General features: G+C 36.0%; 1 protein-coding gene across 2 annotated transcripts; it reads right to left on the bottom strand.

Moving 5' to 3' along the window:
- Positions 1 to 1,275: 1,275 nt before the first annotated feature.
- On the bottom strand, positions 1,276 to 14,030 carry LOC123670285 (cytochrome P450 CYP12A2-like). Of its 2 annotated transcripts, XM_045603790.1 has the most exons (10): positions 13,783 to 14,030; positions 11,577 to 11,692; positions 6,455 to 6,585; positions 4,511 to 4,629; positions 3,822 to 3,938; positions 3,116 to 3,394; positions 2,860 to 3,016; positions 2,282 to 2,494; positions 1,921 to 2,092; positions 1,276 to 1,497 (listed from the first exon to the last, which is right to left on the bottom strand). In XM_045603790.1, the coding sequence occupies exons 1-10, from the start codon at positions 13,839 to 13,841 to the stop codon at positions 1,346 to 1,348; spliced, it is 1,515 nt and encodes a 504-aa protein (XP_045459746.1). In that variant the 5' UTR covers positions 13,842 to 14,030; the 3' UTR covers positions 1,276 to 1,345. The 2 variants fall into 2 exon arrangements, with proteins under 2 accessions (XP_045459746.1, XP_045459747.1); XM_045603791.1 differs by lacking the exon at positions 6,455 to 6,585 and having other exon boundaries at positions 13,783 to 13,872.
- Positions 14,031 to 20,372: the final 6,342 nt, after the last annotated feature.

Genomic DNA, 20,372 nt, shown 5'->3' with positions numbered 1-20,372 from the left:
GGCAAAGTTTTTAGTTATACTAATGACACAGCTGTTGTATTTCATGGAGCGACTTGGGAAGATGTACGGGATAGGGTTCAGGAAGGATTACTTAGGATTACTGGTTGGCTACAGACAAATCGCTTAACATTAAATATTAAAAAGACAACGTTTTTACAATTTAATACTGCTAAAATTATTACCCCTAACGTGGGACTTAGGGTCCATACATGCCATCCGTCTATGATCGATTCTTGTGCGTGCTTGTCTATCTTAAGATCCTCTACGATCAAATACTTGGGTGTTCTAATAGATGATAAGCTTGGCTGGCGGCAGCATATTGAATTATTAACAACGCGTATTCGCAAGCTCATCTTTTCGGGGCTCGGGTTTTCTAGAAACTCAGATATTTAGTTGACCTCGATTTTTAAACGCTACGTTTATTATGCTTTAGTAAAATCCATTTTAAGCTATTGCGTGGTTGTTTGGGGGGGGGGGTGGCTCTAAATCACATATGATATTAGTTGAGAGAGCTCAAAGGTCCCTGCTTAAAACTATGACATACAGCCCTTACAGATTTCCTACTGTGGAATTGTATAAGAAATGCTCAGTATTAACTAGGCAACTGTTCAAAATGCAGTCTTAGTTCGTCAACATCAGTACTTCCCGTACGAACGCGGTAAGCGCGTATTTAGGAATGTTATTGTGCTTCCCAAGGTTCGCACTGCTCTGACTAGAAGACAGAGCAATTATCTGTCCATTTATTTATACAATTGGGTTAGTAAACTATTAAATTACTATACTCATATATATATATATATATATATAGAAAGACTAAAGCAATTGTTTTCAAGTAGCTGTCCTCGCTGGACTACCAAGAAACTGAAGATCTCCTCAAGGCATATTGGGGTTAGTATGCACTTCTTAAATAATTTATTGTGCAGACATAAAAACACTCATACTTACACCACTCATACACACACACAAACACATAAACACACACTCACACACACACACAAACACATACACAAATACACACATAGATATGCATCTTATCCTGTACTATTATATTTTATTTTTTGATTATGTCTAGTTTGCTTAAAGGTAATATATTTACTTAAGTTTTCTTGTGTAAAAATGCTTTAGAAATAAATAATGGAAGAGCACACTGGTTCATTGTGGCACAGGCTTTGCCTATCACAAGAACTAGGGGACTCATTATTGTATGTAAATATTTTTATGGATAAAGCATTATTATTATTATTATTGTTGTTATGTCAAATCAAATTTATTTTATAGCTTTTACAAGAATAATATTATTGAATACTATTGACACAGTTCGTATAGTTATTTTTTTTAAATTGCATTAAATATCCTTAAAAGTGAAATTGTAGGGCTCAGTGAAGTAGTTAATAGTACTGACGCGAATTTGCGGCGGCGGCCCGAACCACTCCACTTCGAAATTCTTAATGATGGTTGCAATGAATGTCTCTATTTCCAAGGTGGCTATTCGCTGCCCTGTAAAATATCAGATGTTTGTAGTATAATTTAAACATATATTTCTATTAATTTATGTAATAAATAAAGAAAATTTTATAAAAAAAGAGAAATCTAATTTTATAGCAAATTTGACAAGTACTAAAACAACCTATCAGTGATGATGATACATTAATCTGTATGTAGCTAAAAATATTTGAAAATTTATTAAAAACTGAAAACTTCAGTGAAGAACTGAATATTAATTGTATTGATAATTAAGTAGGTTTTAAGTTTTAAAATATCTTGATTTACGTTTATCTTTTACTTTCTAACATATCAAAAAAAAAAAAAAATACATTTTTAAACAACGGCGGGGTACAATTTCAATATAGCAATGGCTATCAACGATATTATTTGTTAAATCTAGGGAGTTTTCTAAAATATTGGTCATAAAAATCTAACCTATGCAAGCACGAGAACCGAAACCAAAGGGGGCGTATGCGAAAGGATGTGCATTACTATAACACAGTGGATCACTTTTGTCGACAAGCCATCTTTCAGGTATAAACTCCTTAGGACGTGGATAATGTTGTTCCATCATAGACATAACTTGGTTTCCGATTACTATAATCATCTGAAATAAGAAAATTATATTTGAATAAATAAGATTTCAGCAAAATCAAAAGGCCTTTTAATTACTGTAGTGTTAAAAATAGAGACAGGCATGATTATTTAGTCCATTATTAAGAAGATGTCATTTTATAAGTATAGATTTGTTATTTAATAAATAATTTGCTTCAAGCCTTCTTCTTTACATTCTTACCTGCTTTGGGATATTGTATCCTAAAATATTGTATTCTTTAGTAGTCAATCTTAAGTTTCCTATGACAACTGGATTTAGCCTCAAAGATTCTTTTATGCACGCTTTAAGGTATGACTGTTTTTCATCTTTCGATCTTAGTTCTTTCCTAAGCTTGCTTTGCTTCTCTGGATGCGTTGCTAAATGATAAAGTAGTGTTGTTACTGTGTTAGCAGACTGAAAATTAAAATACATTATTCTTATATTTAATGCTAGTTAATATGCGTGGATAGAAGATAAATTTTTGTAAACATTAAAAACTAACGAGATATTTTTGTCAATTATACAATCTCGCCGACAATACCTCATGGACATGAATTGCACAAATTCGTTTTTGTGGCTCATGAATTTTTTGTTACGAAAATACAGTGATTGGGGTGTTGCAGTTGTGCAAAATTTATATATAGGTGTAGATTTTCTAATGAAACTGAATAATACAGTAATATTATCTAAACAATAACTACCTACATCGTCGTCATTGAAGTGGCACTCAAAATAAAGTACCTATTATGTAAATTAATTATATCAATCAAGAAACTTACTGTATCGACCCCAGCAAATAGCATATCGCTTGCCATATTTAGTGCTACAGTTTCATTAATATCAAGCAATTTTTCAAGAACACTCTTTGCGTCGCTTGCAGACTTCTGTTTCTTTTTAAGTTCCTCTCTAGCTTTCGTGATGAAGTATATATTTAGTCTGAAATAATGTATGATAGTTAACAAAATTTATAGATATAGAATATCATGGATATATCATGAAAGTCAATAGTGTGAATGGAAATAATCAAAAAATTACTTTCTCTGTTCATCGTAGCACTTCATCGCTTTCTTAAACGTTGGCGTAGCAAAATATTTCCACATAGAAAGTTGAAATTCCAATTTTTCAGTCAAACTAAATGCTTCATGAACGAGGCTGATTAACTTCTTAGCCGGGGAGTCTTTCGGGAGATTTAAATCCAAGCAGTTAAGACGTCCACCAAGCGCCACAACCCCAATTGCCTCCAACGCCCATAAGTTCATCTCAACATTAAATTTTCCATCGATCATATTTTTATCATTACGTAATTTTCTCATTCTGCAAATAATATGTTCATTAGACTAACCGATGACTATTTCAAAGACATATCTGAATTTTTACCAGGGAATGTATGAATAGTAAATAATATAGGATTAAGTCAAGGTACTCGAGTGGAAAAGGCGGTAGGCAAGTAAACGTAAAGTAACCAACTGTCGTGAAAAGCAGATGGGATTGCACTGCTGAATTTTCAAATGTTAAAGTTTTAAAATCTATCACGTATTCAGCAGCAAGTGACTAACTTAGCCAGGAAACCTGAATATTTTGGAAGTGATTCAGACCTGTAGATAAATTCATGCATTTCCATGTTAATGTGCATTCATCTGATTATAGTGACAAGTAGGCAATTAGAATACGTTAATTACTTAACTACAATATTAAGTTTTTTCGAATGAAAAAAGTACTATTCTAAAACTTTGTTTCTAACCTCTTTACCATATCTTCAGCAACTTCGGTCAAGGAATTGCGGTACAATTTAACGGTTTGAGGTTGCATTAAAATAGGGTTCACTGTTAATCGGAAATTTTTCCATGCATCACCATGACTGTAAAAAATATAAAAATGAGTAAAAAAAAATTCGATTATGTTGATACTATATAATAAAAATATGTATTTACGTCTATGCTCTGTGGTTACGGCATTAAAAAAATATAGCAACCTCCTTTGTTCCCGTGGGTATCGTAAGAGGCGACTAAGGGATAACACAGGTTCACTACAACCTTGGAACTTGAAAAGCTGACCGATGGTGGGATAACCATCCAACTACTGGCGTTGAAATACACAGGCCGAAGTCGGGCAGCAGCGTCTTCGGTGCGACAAAGCTAGCCCTGCGGTCACCAACCCGCCTACCCACCATGATGACTATGGGCAAAACACATGAGTTCACGCCATTTTTGGCTCGAACTTGTGGAGGCCTATGTCCAGTGGGGGACTGCGATAGGCTGATGTGATGATTTACGCCAATTGCAGTCGTATAACTAAAGTTTATTGCCAAATAATTTGTTTAATACAACAATGATACAAACAAAACAAACAATAACTACTTTCTAAGTAGCTTTCTTCTTTAAGTTAGTCCTAGTTTATAATATTTTAACAGTAATTAAGCAAATTCATTACTCCGTTATTAAGCCAGTTGTAGCATCAGGATTGCCTTCCTGTTTATTATGTTGTTTTCTGTAATATGTTAGTGCGTTAAAACCTGGTCGAACTGGCATCAAATTTTCACCACGAAGTATCTAAAATAAAAATGTACACATTGAACTAAATGATTTTTGTAAATATTAAAGGGTTTTTTAGATTCGACTTTCATAAGATACTTCAAATTCTTAACTCCTTAATAATTTCTAAGCCAATCGGTGGAGTTTTTCGCGAGGTATACATCGATAAGTAACATAAGTTATCCCCGAACATACACACACACACACACACACACATATATATATATATATATATATATATATATATATATATATGTGTGTGTGTGTGTGTGTATGTTCGGGGATAACTTATGTATACTATACATATACTATATACGGTCGAATTTAATAACCTCCTCCTTTTTTAAAGTCGGTTAATAAGAGCGTTTTTGTTACGTTGTTTGTTAAAATATAACATTAAAAACGCAGGTCCTAATAAAAACGATTTTTTTACTTTCTATCCATAGTAGTAGTGTCACGCGGATTCCCACGTTTTAATTTGAGGAAAAAATATAGCCTGTAGTCTTCCTCGGTGAATGTGAATACAGCCACCCCCTCTCTTCCTGTGGGTGTCGTAAGAGGCGACTAAGGGATAACACAGTTCTACTACAACCTTGGAACTTAAAAAGCCAACCTATGGCGGGATAACCATCTAATACAATACAATACAAATACTCTTTATTGTACACTATCAGAGAGAAAAAAATTTACACCATTGAAAAAGAAAATATAGACATGTACAAAAGGCGGTCTTATCGCTAAAAGAGCGATCTCTTCCAGACAACCTCAAGCATGAAAAGGACATGACAAAAGAATTAGACGGCATGGATCAACTGCTGGCTTTGAAATAAGCAGGTCGAAGACGGGCAGCAGCGTCTTCAGTGCAACAAAGCCCTGCGGTCACCAACCCGCCTGCTCAGCGTGGTGACTATGGGCAAAACCCATGAGTTAACGTTATTTTTGGCGTAAACTTGTGGAGGCCTATGTCCAGCAGTGGACTGTAATAGGCTGAATTGATGATATATAATTACTATATATTGCTATAACTGTTGTCCTTGTGGGTTTCCGCACCGTGCCTCGAAGAGCATGTTAAGTCTTCGGTCCCGTTTGTTATCATGTACACCTGATAGCGATCGTTACTCATAGTAGGGAATATATCCGCCAACCCGCATTGAAGCAGAGTGGTGGATTAAGCTCTGATCCTTCTCCTACATGGGGAAAGAGGCCTATGCCCAGCAGTGGGATATTACAGGCTGAAGATAGCACAGTTCCATTACTACCTTGGAACTTAAAATGCTAACCATCCAACTGTTGGATTTGAAATACAAAGGCCGAAGACGGGTAGCAGCGTCTTCGGTGCGACAAGGCCAGCCCCGCGGTCACCAACCTGCCTGCCCAGCGGGGTGACATGGGCAATACACATGAGATCTTGCCATTTTTGGCGCGAACTTGTAGAGGCCTATGTCCAGCAGTGGACTGCGATAGGCTGAAGTGATGATGATGATACAGTGATGATTATATAATTTTAGCTGGTAACATATTTAACATATTAAACAAAATAAATAAATAAAATTTTATTATAAAAAGCTAAGTTGGTCTCCCTAGACTTAGACAATTTACCGTGATTTAAAAAATAACAAAATGTTGTGCTCAAACGTGAAGGAGACTAGGAAGGTTATTTTGATGGATTTAAATGACATTATACCTAAGGTTGCGTTATGTGATTAAACAAATACATATTTCAGATTCCTAGTAGCAAATATACATCTATATATAGAAATACATACTAGAACAATGAACCTTAAACTAAAAACCTTAATAAAAACTTATTGTAATTACATTACATCATATACTCATTACTCACTTTTGATGAAGCTTCTGCGTCATACAGTATGATCATTGGAGGTGCAGCGAAGTTGCCGTCAAATCTGACTATCGGTCCATATTTCTTGTATAAGAAATCAGTCATAAAATCATTACGGTTTGACAAACGTCCTATAAAAAATTGTGTGTATATATATATGTAATATGACAACTAATTATAAAAACAAATACAAATATTTATTATTTTGATTAGTAATAAATAATGGTTTATTTTTTGATTTACTAACATCAGGTTCAAAAAAGAATGTATGATTTTGTTTACATCGATGAACTACTCTTAACAATGCTTAATAAGCTTACGCTTTAGCCTGTCACATCCCACTGCAGGGCATAGGCTTTTTTCCCATGTAGGAGAAGGATTGGAGCTTAATCCACTACGCTGCTCCATTGGGGGTTGGTGGATCTATTCGCTACAATGAGTAACGATTGCTATCAGGTGTACATGATAACAACCGGGACCGACAGCTTAAGGTGCTCCCCGAGGCACGGTGGGGAGACCCACAAGGACTAACAACCAGACCGGAAATAAATATTTGTATAAACACAAATATCCACTCTGAACGGGAATCGAACCCGCGATTGTCAGTGTTTGGGCGCCGCTGACACGGCAGACGCACCATTAGACCAAGACGGGCGTAAAAATGAGTATTGTGAATAAATGAAAATTCATCGAAGCTTAATCATATACAGAACTACACTTCTAAATTTCGAAGTAGATAAATTATAGCAATATTACATTAAATAGCATACTTAAGTAGGTATGAACAAATTGAACAGGTGAATGAGTTTGTGTATCTGGGTACAAAGTTTACAAGAGATGGAAAGTGTGAGAGTGATATTGAAAGAAGAGTGAATGCAGAAAATAAGGTGAATGGAGCTTTGCACTTATTTATGAGCAGTCGGAGGGTATCTAACAAGGCTCGTTTGGCTGTGCATGAGGGGGTGTTGGTTCCGACACTCATCTACGGAAGTGATAGTTGGGTATGGCAGAAGAAACATGAAATCAGAATAAATGTAGTTGAGATGAGAGCGTTAAGAAGTATGATAGGAGTTAAACTGAGTGACAGGATAAGAAATAGTGAGATAAGGAAACGTTGTGGTCTGAAAAAAGATGTAGTGACAAAAAATTGAGAAAGGTATGCTCAGATGGTTTGGTCATGTCGAGAGAATGAGTGAAGAACGATTGACGAAAGAAGTGTATAAGGCGAGTGTGGATGGAAGGGTTGGAAGGGGTAGACCTAGACGGACGTTCCGAGCATCTGCCACCACCCGGGAAACCTAGTCCACCAGTGACAGTGGACAGGGCGGCTAAGACGGTGCGGCCGACGTCCGCCCTCTCTCACGCGGCAAACGAAAAAAGGCGCGTGGTATTCAGTCTACCGCAGTGCCTGAAACCACGGCGGAGGCCGTTCCGACGGCTCTGAAGTCTGGCGATGACGAGTGGGCCGCCGTCATCAAGAAGCCAAAGAAGGCGAAAAAGAAGAGGACTCCTGCACCGGATGCTGTCACTGCTAAGCCAGTCGCAGGACAGCGGAAGTGAAGCCGACGTAAGAAGAGGCCCAAAAAGTCTAGGTTGGCAGCCCCCCGACGACCTGCAGTGATGGTCACACTGGAGGCGTTCGTAGAGGAGGGAGGGGTTACCTATAGCCGCATTCTAAAGCGGGCTGCCGACACAATCGACTTGCCTGGCCTTGGTATTGAGGACGGCCTGAGTATCCAGCGTGCCGCAACCGGGGCCAGGTTACTAGAGCTGGCGAAAGGACAAACACCAGAAGCGGCGCAGCGTCTGGCGCAAGAGCTGGACCGCGTCCTTGGTGGCGAGGGCCGTCCAGCCCATGAAGCTCGCGAGTCTCAGGGTCTCTGGGCTGGATGACTGTGTCTCTAAGGAGATGGTAGCAGAGGCGGTGGCCAAGACCACTGGTTGCGCCACCGAGTTCATGAAGATAGGCGAGATCGTCGTCGGTCCGGGGGGGATGGGATGCGTAGTCCTGCGTTCCCCGTTTCTTGTCGGTTGGAGCTCTGCCAGAGTCAAAGTGCTGGAGCAGCGCCAACTACGGTGCTTTAAGTGTATGGGCATCGGACACACTCGTCCGACGTGTCCATTCGCGGTCGACCGAAGCAGACTGTGCTTCCGGTGCGGGAAGGAAGGACACATTGCCCGCACCTGTAATGCTACGCTGTGCTGCGCAGTCTGCTCCAGCACTGGAAAACAGGCAGCACACATTATGGGTGGGCGAGATTGTCGATCCCCAAAGATAGGGAAAATTATGGGGCTTAACGCAAACGCCCCCAGTAGCCAAAGAGGCGCTAAGGAAGCTGTGGCCATGTCGCCATAGCGTCCTCTTTCGAGCCAATAGAGCGCTTTCGGTGCCCGACTACGACGTTACCCCTGGTATCACTGTCACCAGGCCACTTATCGTTTCGCTCCAAAACAATGTGATATTTCATAAATTCATTGTTTTTGTTTAAATAACTGTAAAGGCAAAAGTCTAAGACCATACAGCCTTTTTTCATGTTATGTTTTTCGAAAATAACTTATAAAGTTGCGAAACGGCGCATGGATTGCACTGCCCGCAGCGCCGGAGCTAAGGTGAAATCAGACGCGGAGTTCAAAGGTATTATAATAACTTTAAATTCTTCTTCTAACCTCAAAACTTCAACCATGGATATCTCCATAAGCATGGGGTTTCGTGTTACCTTGTATAGCTTCCCCTACACCCTCTGCCCTCCACCCCCAAAAACCCCATAATTCGGTTTTTCCTAGTCTAAAGCTTAACCTATGTATGTATGTATATGTAGGTATTACATAGTGATAGTGTAACGATGATTTTAGATACGATGATTTTAAACTTGATTGTAAATAATAAAAGTTAAAAAGTTTTCCTTCTTTCACACGTTAAGACCAGTCAGTCGTCTTGAAATGTTACATGCACGAAAGAAATAAAGGGTTCTTATGTAAAAATATTTTATGTTATGTCTTGTTACGTTGTTTATATTATAGTTTTTTTTTTTACCTCCAATGACTTAGTATATATGTAATATACGGGATCTATAAGGAATAGTGTCATTGAGATTGTGCTCAGCAACGAATATAATGAACTTAAAATGAATAAAAAATAATTGTGTTTGCGCGCAAACGAAAAAAATACCGAATTCAATTACATCGACAGGCAATAAAACGTAAGCAGACGATAAATAGTTAAGTAAATGCGTGTTATTAATTATCAAAGATTACTCAATAAGTATTTATTTGATTTCAATTAAATTTTAATGGGGCTACAAGACAAGCATCAGCTTTTGATCAAAATAAAAATCATCAAAATCGGTAATCCAATGAAGAGATTATGCGGTATATAACACAACGTAGGCCGACGACAAAATTGTCAAGTAAATACGCATTATTAGATATAACTCGAAAAGTACTTGTTAGGTCAAAAATCATCAAAATATCAGGTACAACCAGTCAAAAGTTCTGAGGTAACATACAATAAAAAACACAGTCGAATTGAGAACCTCCTCCTTTTTCGGAAACGGGTAAAAAAAAAACTTATAAGCTATTGTTGTTCTGTATGTCATTGGCCTTAATCTGTCTATTGCAGACGATTTAGGCAGTGTCAGAAAGACACCGTGTTGCATAGGACACCACTCTTCAGGAAAACGCAGAGTTGCCTAAGCTCTGCACCACCCTCTCGACTTCACTGGCTAGGCCCACAGGAACGACGAGTCGATACGTGTGGAGCCAGTTCGGCTGCAGGAGTCTTTCGCATTATAGAGCTATGCCACGAATGCTTGACGAAGACCCCATTCCGGGTTTCAAATGAAGTTTTCCTTCTCCAGGACTCTGATGATTTTGAGCCAGGTTTATCCCTCGGTCGCCTTTTACGACCCCCACGGAAAGGGGGTGGTGCTATTCTACTCGACTGACACCACACGGCAGGTAGTATACTAGTAAGTATAGTTCGGTATGTATACTATAATAATATCTTAAAAATTTATTGACGACCTTATTTCATATTACGACTTAAGCTAGTGAATCAGAGATAGTGTAAGATCATGGTATAATAAATATTATTTGAAGCCATTAATCTGAATTAATGAATAAAATATAATAACTAAGTTAACAGATTTAACTTCAACAGGTTTTGTTATCCTGGTATTATCTGTCATACTTTTTGACTTTTTTCTCAATATAGAGGCAGAAACGTTTATACTCGTAATAATTTTATTTATGCGTTATATATATTAAAATTATGATCAGACTAAAATATATAATTATGTATGAAAAAGCTTTCTTATTTTAAAAAGGCGTTCTATATTTCCTTAATAGTTTATAAAGACTGAAACCGCGACAGCACACAACTATTGAGAATTACGATTATTTTAAAATTGTATTATCTTTATTAAGATCTTCTAATGATTTCTATTTTGGCCAGTCTAAGTATATTAATCCATAATATATTACATGGGGAAAGAGGCCTATGCCTAGCAGTGGGATAAAACAGGCTGAAGCGTAAGTATTTTAATCCATAACTGTAGAACACGACTGAGAACACTCAACGTAAAATTTATTTCTCACTTCAAATCTATAGTTATTTATTCACACTACACACTTTTACAGAACATTAAATACGATATGACACTAATCACTTATTCGTGACTTATCGAGCAGCAACGCTACCCGCACAATAATTAAACAATAACTGTTTCTTCACTTAGAAATTATCATATTTGTAGGACAACAATACCGCCAATACATGACAAAGATGGCGACTGACCAATCAGAAAATTAGTACCTATTAACTATTTGGAAGATGGTGTCTCCATCTTTATGCTCTTCCGGTACTTTAGCAAATTATAATTAGAATAAGAACATTATTTTAAATGATAACAGTATTTATTCTTTAACTACCCTGCAAAACATAACAAAAGATAGTGACCGACTAATCGTAAATTAATAGTATTAAGCATTTGGTAGATGGCGTCACCATCTTTGTACTGTTCCGGTATTAAGCGAATAAATAATAATAGTAATATCGACACAAAATCCAATATTTTAATAATTGTCAGAATTACAAATTTAAATGCTATCATAACCCAGATACCTCCAGGCAGAAAGTGGTGTAGTTGTCCAATAAGAGGTAGTGATGACGGTCCAGGTATCTCCTGCCATGGCTTCGCATCAGCTGTTTTTTCCTCTACGTTACTTAGTGACACTGATCTGGAAATTAAAATACTTAGATGTAGAATTAAACATTTGAGGTTAACCTTGACGTTAAAAAAGAAACAAGTATTAGGTACGAAAATAAATAAAAAAAAACTTGTCAAACTGGTTGAATACAGAAATGTACATTAGTAAGTAAGATGTACTTAATTTTAAGTAATGGTATTAAGTTGTAAATCTTTTTTAAATATAAATGAATCACAGAAATGTACATACGCGCATAACTTCCGAACTGATTGCACCAAATCGGATTATTCTTTTTTGTGTTTGTTGAAATATAATAAACTTATAATATACACTTTATAAAACCTTATTAGAACCAGGTTTGTGTAAAATATTTGATATATAGTTATAATACACTTAAAAATCAAAAAGGAAAGAACATCTCTTGTTGGTACGTTTGCAAATGCTCGTACGTACCTACTATGCGAATTAGTAAGCTTTTAAGTATGATTCTAAAATAAATCGTTCCATAATATTAAGTAGATTCGTAAGGGATTTACTCTGGGTTAACAAAAAAAAAAGGGTAAGCGTTTTTTAGTTTTTTCTAGATTGCTAAAACGGCGAAGTTTAGAAATTTCTTAATATATTTAACTTAGCATAAACTGACTACAGTGAATAATTCTTAAAGAGTCTAGTTTAATATTTTGTCATTTTAATTGTTAACATATGGTTTTTTTTTAATTTTCGTGTACTAGTATTCTATAATAAGAACTCGTCCGAGACAGTCTTAAGAATGTCAGTTTAAATTTCGTTATATAGTTACGTTACAAAGTTTTAAATTAAACATAAAAAATATTTGTTTATTTACAGCTAGTAATACAAATACTTGTACGCTATGTGAGACAATTGAAAATCACCACTGTCTGTTCCTATTTAATTCTTCCTACTTAATTCATTAAATCCATTTAAGCTACCAACGTATCTATGGCTCCCCTGCTCGTTCGCTAGCTAGTTCCCATCAAATAAGATACTTACACATCGACTTTTTTTTTGTATAAATAGGTTCTTTGTATAAGATAAAAAATTATTAAAGGTGAACTATGTTATACATGTACTGTTTTTAACAACTTGTGTCTGGAATAGAGCTGGGAAACAGATGGCGCTGTCTACAGAATTATGCACGGACATCTAAAAGATGGCGCTTCAGAGTGGATATCAAAATTAATACCTAATTTAAATGTTCATATATTATTTAACATAAATTGAGTCGATAATAATAATAATTAGATATTTATTTCGTCCACTCTAATACACCATACATAAAATACAAATAAGTAGAAAAAAGGCAGAAAAAGGTAAAGTAAACAATACATATGTACACAATATTTACCTAGTTAGATGTTGTTATTAACTCTATCTACAAGTTTACTGTTACGTATATAAGTTAAACGTTTATTCATTTTCACTATTTCATTTTATTTGAAATACTCGAACAAGAAGAGAGAAGGATAAATACGAGTGTGATAACGATATTTCTATTTATAAGTGACATATCTGATTAAAAACACGTAACTTATACACAGCTGGTAGATGGTTTCACCACAACGTATGTGTTAAATATTTCATGGAATACAGCTACGTTTGATATTTTTGTTAAATAATATATAAAAATGTTTGACAATAAGTTTGTACGTGTGTAGAGGATTTTTTTTAAACAAAATCTCAGTATATGATAACATTACGCGACAGTAGGAAGCCCTAGCAATAAGTAATTTAGATAAACATTTAATCAGAATTGATTGCGTAATTTCGTTTTGATTAGATAAGTTTGACCAACGATATTCGAATATTTTACAAATTATGAATTTGAATATGCCTAATTGGTGACAATGGAATGTTTAATTTTTGATATTTTGATTAAGTAGGTAGGTATATTACAGCTGTTACGCTATAAGACTATTAGGATATAAACTATAAATTTTCAAGGTCAGTGTATACGATTGGCAATTTATTTTATAGTCTAACATATGACTTGTCTTTATAAAATGGATATGAGAACACACACAAATATTTTTACAAACACTTAGTAAAAGAAACAAATTAAAACAGAATTTTAGTATTAATAATAATTTATCACAACTCACCTCAGGCAAATTTTATTTAAATTGACTAAATTAGTAAGTGATTTCCTTAAATTCTTCATTGTTGTATGAAATTATTTTTATATATACAAATACATACAAGAGCCAACTCAAACCATTATCAATGCACACACAATATTGTCCAAGGATCTTTGTACGAGCGTACGATTAACACAAGTATAATGTTTACAATGGCATCCAGCCGCTTCGTTCTGACGGATAAATGAATGTGTTAAATATGTATGAAACTATGAACTAGCCTTGAATAGAGATAAAGGCAATCAAAAAAAAAATACTGGCAATTTTGTTTAATTCTTATATTAAAATACCAAGCTATTGTTATTAACTTTACTATTATCTACAAAAAAAAAAAAAAAAATTATTTATATAGCTTTTTCAACAATAATAATTTACTTATTAGAATAATATAAAGATATTAAATATTATATTTATTTATACTTAAATGTTGATTTTTAATTGATTTTGTCGGATGTCTGCGTACGTCTATTCATCAAAGGTCATAGACATAACAATCATAAATGATTGTTATTGTTTTATTCATTAATTATAAGTAAATATTTTTAATTAATACTAACTGATCCGACGAATTTCGTACACAATAGAGAGCTTCGTGCCGTATTTTTATTTGTGAATATAATTTATTTTTTATACAAACCTTGTCCCAACAATAAAGGAACGAAATAAAGAATTATATTAATTTAGTGCAGCCGTTCAGAAGTGGAGACCGTATCTTGACAAATGCACTGTGGGACGTCTTCCGGCCCGTTGGACCGACGATCTACGTAAGATTGCCGGTGTAGGCTGGATGAGGATTGCGGAAAACCGGGATGTCGTGCGCGAATTTGGGGAGGCCTATGTCCAGCAGTGGACTGCAATAGGCTGAACTGACTGTCCAAAAGTTATGCACGTACATATATTGGTACACCTTACACAAAATATAACTATAGCTCCTACCACGAAAATAATGAATACAAATAATAGCGATATTGCTGCAAAACTGCTACAAATAAAACACGTGATAACGAGTTCTGACATTTTATATATTGAACGCGTAGTCCTGAAGCTTATTGATTTATATCATATTTCTAGTGAGGTAGACGTTAGTGGCAGTCTCAGTCTTGATAAATGTCAATTTATTATAGGATAGGATAAAATTCTTAGCTTAATACCACGTGTAAAAAGAGGAGCCTGCTATAATATCATCTATAATATAGCCTATAATCTTATGAGTGAATCAGCGAATTGACGCCCCACTACTCCTAAGCAAATATCTCTTTTGTATGCAGGAGAAGGGTTGAGCTTAAACCACATACTTTATTGTGGATCAGCGGATATTTTCCTCACAATGAGTAACGATCACTATCAGGCGTCTATGATAAGAATCGGGACCATCAGTTTGACATGCTTTACGAGGGGGTATCTTGGGGTACATACACTGAGAAAGAATAAAATTACTTGTAATAATAGTAAAATATGCAAATAGTTGTCTACAAGCATAATTGGGATACAGCTGTTGATTAAACATAAAAATCGGTGCATCTCAAACATTTAAATGTATGTTATGTTTATAGCAATAGGCATGACAAAAATGTTTCCATATACATAAGCTATCTAGCTTATATACTAGTAACGTTATATACTAGTAATAAGTATACAATGATTCTTAATTCAATAAAAAAAGGTTAAGTAAAATTCGTCATTGATTACCTATTATAATATGTCACAGACATATAAGTTCAATTTGTCAAAGGTCGTTGAGTCGATATTCTGCTATCATACTAAGAATAAATAAAACTGTACTGTGTGACATAATATTATCTTCGTTTAAATTGATAATCCGAAACATAAATCTTCTGAACCAAAGCAATACTCGATGCGTTTGTAGCAATAAATCTTCAAATGTATAAAGACCAAGCTTTGCTTATTTATGATCCAAAAATAACTGCATTGTTTTTTGAAATTCATACATTTTATGATATAAAAATTAAAAAATATGTACATGTACGACGCTGCAACCGAAGTAGCTCCGTTCTCGTTTGCTAATAATAGTGTTTGCTAGCAAACGAGAACGGCGCCTATATCGGTTGCAGCGTCGGGTAATGCAGCATAAATATACGAACAGATTTGGCAAGCGCACTGGTCGCCAGTATATATATATGTATATGTGAGTGAGTGTGTGTGTGTGTGTGTGTGTATGTATATATATGTGCATGTGTTTGGGTGTTTTGTCTTCACGCAAAACTACTTGACCGATCATCATGAAACTTTGTACACATATTCTTGGAGGTAATAGAAGTAACATAGGATACTTTTTGGTATAATAATTCAGTGCGAGCTAAGCCGCGGGTAAAGGCTAGTATGTATATATGTGTGTTTGTGTGTATGTGTGTGTGTACGTGTGCGTGCGTGTGTGAGTGTGTGCATATGTGTATGTATGTGTATATGTGTAAAACCGTATTTACGGTCGAGTTGAGTTGCCTCCTCCTCCTTTCTTTTTTTTGTAGTCGGTTAAATACTCACAAATTTTTATCAGCCATAATGTATCAACTTCGCCTCTGGTTGTAATATATTGATATATGTGCCGTGTGTGCATCTTTGCGCATTTGGTTGGGGGCGGTTGTTTTGATATTGCAAGCGGACACTCCATAATCTAAATATTCTAAGGGAAACCTGTTATTGGCTATACTCTATAGCATATACCTAGCTGTAAGATACATTGTTTAAAGCTGTTGGTTCTTTAAATAAATAAATAAATAAAAATGTACGTACATCAGTCATTTAGGACTTCATCACTTCAGCCTATCGCAGTCCGCTGCTGGACATAGGCTTCCACAAGTTTGCGCCAAATATGGCGTGAACTCATGTGTGTTGCCCAGTCACCACGCTGGGCAGGCGGGTTGGGGACCGCAAGGCTGACCGAAGACGTTGCTGCCCGTCTTCGGTCTGTGTATTTCAAAGCCAGCAGTTCGATGATTATCCTGCCATCGGTCGGCTTTTTAAGTACCAAGGCGGTAGTGGAACTGTGTTATCGCTTAGTCGCCTCTTACGACACCCACGGGAAGAGGAAGGGTGTCTATATTCTTTTCTGCCGTAACGACACAGCGTGTTTTATTATATAAAAAAATATATTTATATATACATGTACGTACATCAGTCATTTAGGACGTATAATACTGATATTGAGTTGCCTACGTCAGAAATAGACGACGATGAGTATATTTTACTAAAATACTGTATTTATTAGGTACCTGGATGCACTTTTGTTTTTTTTTTTATCTTTTCAGGCATTCATTATATATCAAATATAAAAAATTTGAAATGTTATTTAAAGGATATTAAAGTATACGAAAGTAAAATTCGAAAGGAGCTTTCGAACTTTATTGAATCTGAGACTGAGTCACTATAAAATGTTATTGGCGACGGTCAAAACAGTTTTTTTTTTGCGACGTAACTTTCCTTCAGTTTTATTTTTAGTGAAGATTTATTGCAAACGAATAAAAGAATAAAGTTTGCGAATACGTTGATATTTTGTGAGAATTTTCAGGATTTTACGTAAATTCTTTTTTTATTTATTTTTTTTTATTTATTTATTTATTAAGTAATATAATAGTAAATTCAAAAGTAAATCATTTTGTTACCTTTTTTTTGTAACTAAAAACTTTAATAAAACTCCTTGAACTCTATTTTGAAACCTTTTGTAAATTAATTAATTACGAAACAATTTTGTAACATATGTGTTACTAATTTATTTTGGTGCGTAATTGCTCTTTTTTTCTTGCTAGGCGTTGTCGTTTATTAGCGCGGTCCTTGTGGTCTTGTGGTTTTGCGTATGGGGCAATTGGTGCGGATTAGGTGAGTAGGGTTTAGCTCATGAGTATGTAAGCGTTTGTGGCAAGTGGCTCCTTCTTTTCCTTCGTCTTCAGCCACGGCCAGGTTCAGGGTGCGATTTGTTGGGTGAGTCATTGTGCTACTAACGTAGATTAAGTTCTTGTTTTAATTGTAATTACGTATGTTTATTGTACCGTGATTGTACTATTTGAATTGTTTCAAGACGTTTTATTTGTTTAATTTTGTAAGATGTGAGATTGTGATTTGTCTCTAGTGGGCCATTATCGTGTCAACTCAGAGACATTGGGGGTTGGCTACGGAAAGGCTCACCTTCTGGTGTGACCTTCCAGGGTCCTTGGCGAGGCGGTCATGGGTGGTGCCAGATGCTTCTCGCGTGACCACGTGGCGAGTCATTTTGCCCAACATTTCCGGTTCTGATGGTTGTCGACCCTGTGGCAGTCAGCGACGCTTTATTTACGTCGCCAGAAATCGTTAGGAGCTGCGTGAGCTTAACCACGTGGTGCAATGTGGTGCTAAGGGTGGTGCCAAGTGGTGGTGGGCTAAGTGACCTTTTATAACCTCCAATCATGTGCCAGGTAGATTAAGTTCTTGTTTTAATTGTAATTACGTATGTTTATTGTACCGTGATTGTACTATTTGAATTGTATTTGAATACGAATGTTTTGTGCATGGTTGGCACACACACAAATAGTATAATTATATATATACAAGAGTTGCAGCGGAAGTTAGATAATTAAATGACTCAGACATAGAATATAATCTGGGATAAGCAGCTACATAAGCTGATAACGTATGTGTGTTGCGAGCTCTGCAACAAGATTCGGAAACTGATGAGATTATGTAATTAAGCGGTAACATTATAGCTAAATTTACTAGTTTTGTTCCAATAGTATATTATATACCTATGTATTATGTTATGTATTTGTATGTATTTATGTGTGTATGTATGTATGTGTGTATGTATATATATATGTATATGTATGTATGTATAAATGTAAGGTATGTATATATATGTATGATATGTCTGTGTGTATGTATTTATACTTATAAGTTTGTAATACATTACAGTTATTCAACTATTTTCTCAATATTGTTATTTCTTGCACTGTGTCCCCCGCTATATGACACTCTCTCTCATGACCATTGGTTGACTGGAAGAGATCTCTTCTAGGGATAAGTCCACCTTTGCCATCAACTATATATGTAATTTTTCTGTATATTCTGTTCTTAAGTGCAATAAAGTATATATTTTATATATTCCATAACAGCATTAGCTTCGAATTATAAATAATTATTTGTTTAAATACCGCGGTTCCGCTACCACCTTGGAACTTAAAAAGCCGACCGGTGGCGGGATAACCATCCAACTACTGGCTTTGAAATACACAGGCCGAAAATGGGCAGCAGCGTCTTCGGTGCGACAAAGCCAGCCCTGCGGTCACCAACCCGCCTGCCCAGCGTGGTGACTACGGGCAAAACACATGAGTTCACGTTATTTTTGGCGTAAACTTGTGGAGGCCTATGTCCAGCAGTGGACTGTATAGGCTGTAATGATGATTTGTTTAAATAAATGACCTTAACATTTTTGAATATCATATCAAAAATTGACCGCTCCAGCGGGATTCGAACCCGCGTCTCCGACTGACCGTGTCGGCGCTCTAGCCAATTAAGCTATGGAACGATGTTCCCGGGACCCGCTAGAGCGAAATTTTTGATATGATAATTTTTATTTTCGGTTTAAGCGAACCGTGGCGCCGTCTATAGTGAGTTCTTTACAGAGACCCGTAACTATTCAAAGTTTCATATTACAATGAAAATCTTTGACAGGAGACGACACCATGCTATTTTTAATAAGTACGATTTTATTTTTGTGTTACCCTCACATTAGGAATTCTAAACATTTTTGAATATCATATCAAAAATTGACCGCTCCAGCGGGATTCGAACCCGCGTCTCCGACTGACCGTGTCGGCGCTCTAGCCAATTAAGCTATGGAACGATGTACCCGCTAGAGCGAAATTTTTGATATGATAATTTTTATTTTCGGTTTAAGCGAACCGTGGCGCCGTCTATAGTGAGTTCTTTACAGAGACCCGTAACTATTCAAAGTTTCATATTACAATGAAAATCTTTGACAGGAGACGACACCATGCTATTTTTAATAAGTACGATTTTATTTTTGTGTTACCCTCACATTAGGAATTCTAAACATTTTTGAATATCATATCAAAAATTGACCGCTCCAGCGGGATTCGAACCCGCGTCTCCGACTGACCGTGTCGGCGCTCTAGCCAATTAAGCTATGGAACGATGTACCTGCTAGAGCGAAATTTTTGATATGATGATTTTTATTTTCGGTTTAGAATTCCTAATGTGAGGGTAACACAAAAATAAAATCGTACTTATTAAATGACCTTAAGCTTAAGGAACATACAAAAAAATAAATTAGCTGAATTGGTCGAGCCATTCTCGAGTTATGCGCTTAGCAACATTCATTTTTATTTGCGACGCGTTGGCGCAGCGGTCACAGTACTGACTGTTGCACTGGCGGTCGCGGGTTCGATCCCCGCTCACGTCAGATAATTGTATTGGCCACATAGATATTTTTCGTGGTCTGGGCGTTTGTGCATGTGTATTGTGTGTGTTTCTGGACCCCCGGCACAGAAGAAAATCCTACTGGGGGCCGTTGAGTGTGAAGCGTTTATTTATTTATATAGATTTTA

Source organism: Melitaea cinxia, chromosome 4 (assembly GCF_905220565.1).
Source record: "Melitaea cinxia chromosome 4, ilMelCinx1.1, whole genome shotgun sequence".
Classification (NCBI taxonomy): Eukaryota; Metazoa; Arthropoda; class Insecta; order Lepidoptera; family Nymphalidae; genus Melitaea; species Melitaea cinxia.
This window is presented reverse-complemented; position numbering and strand designations above follow the sequence as displayed.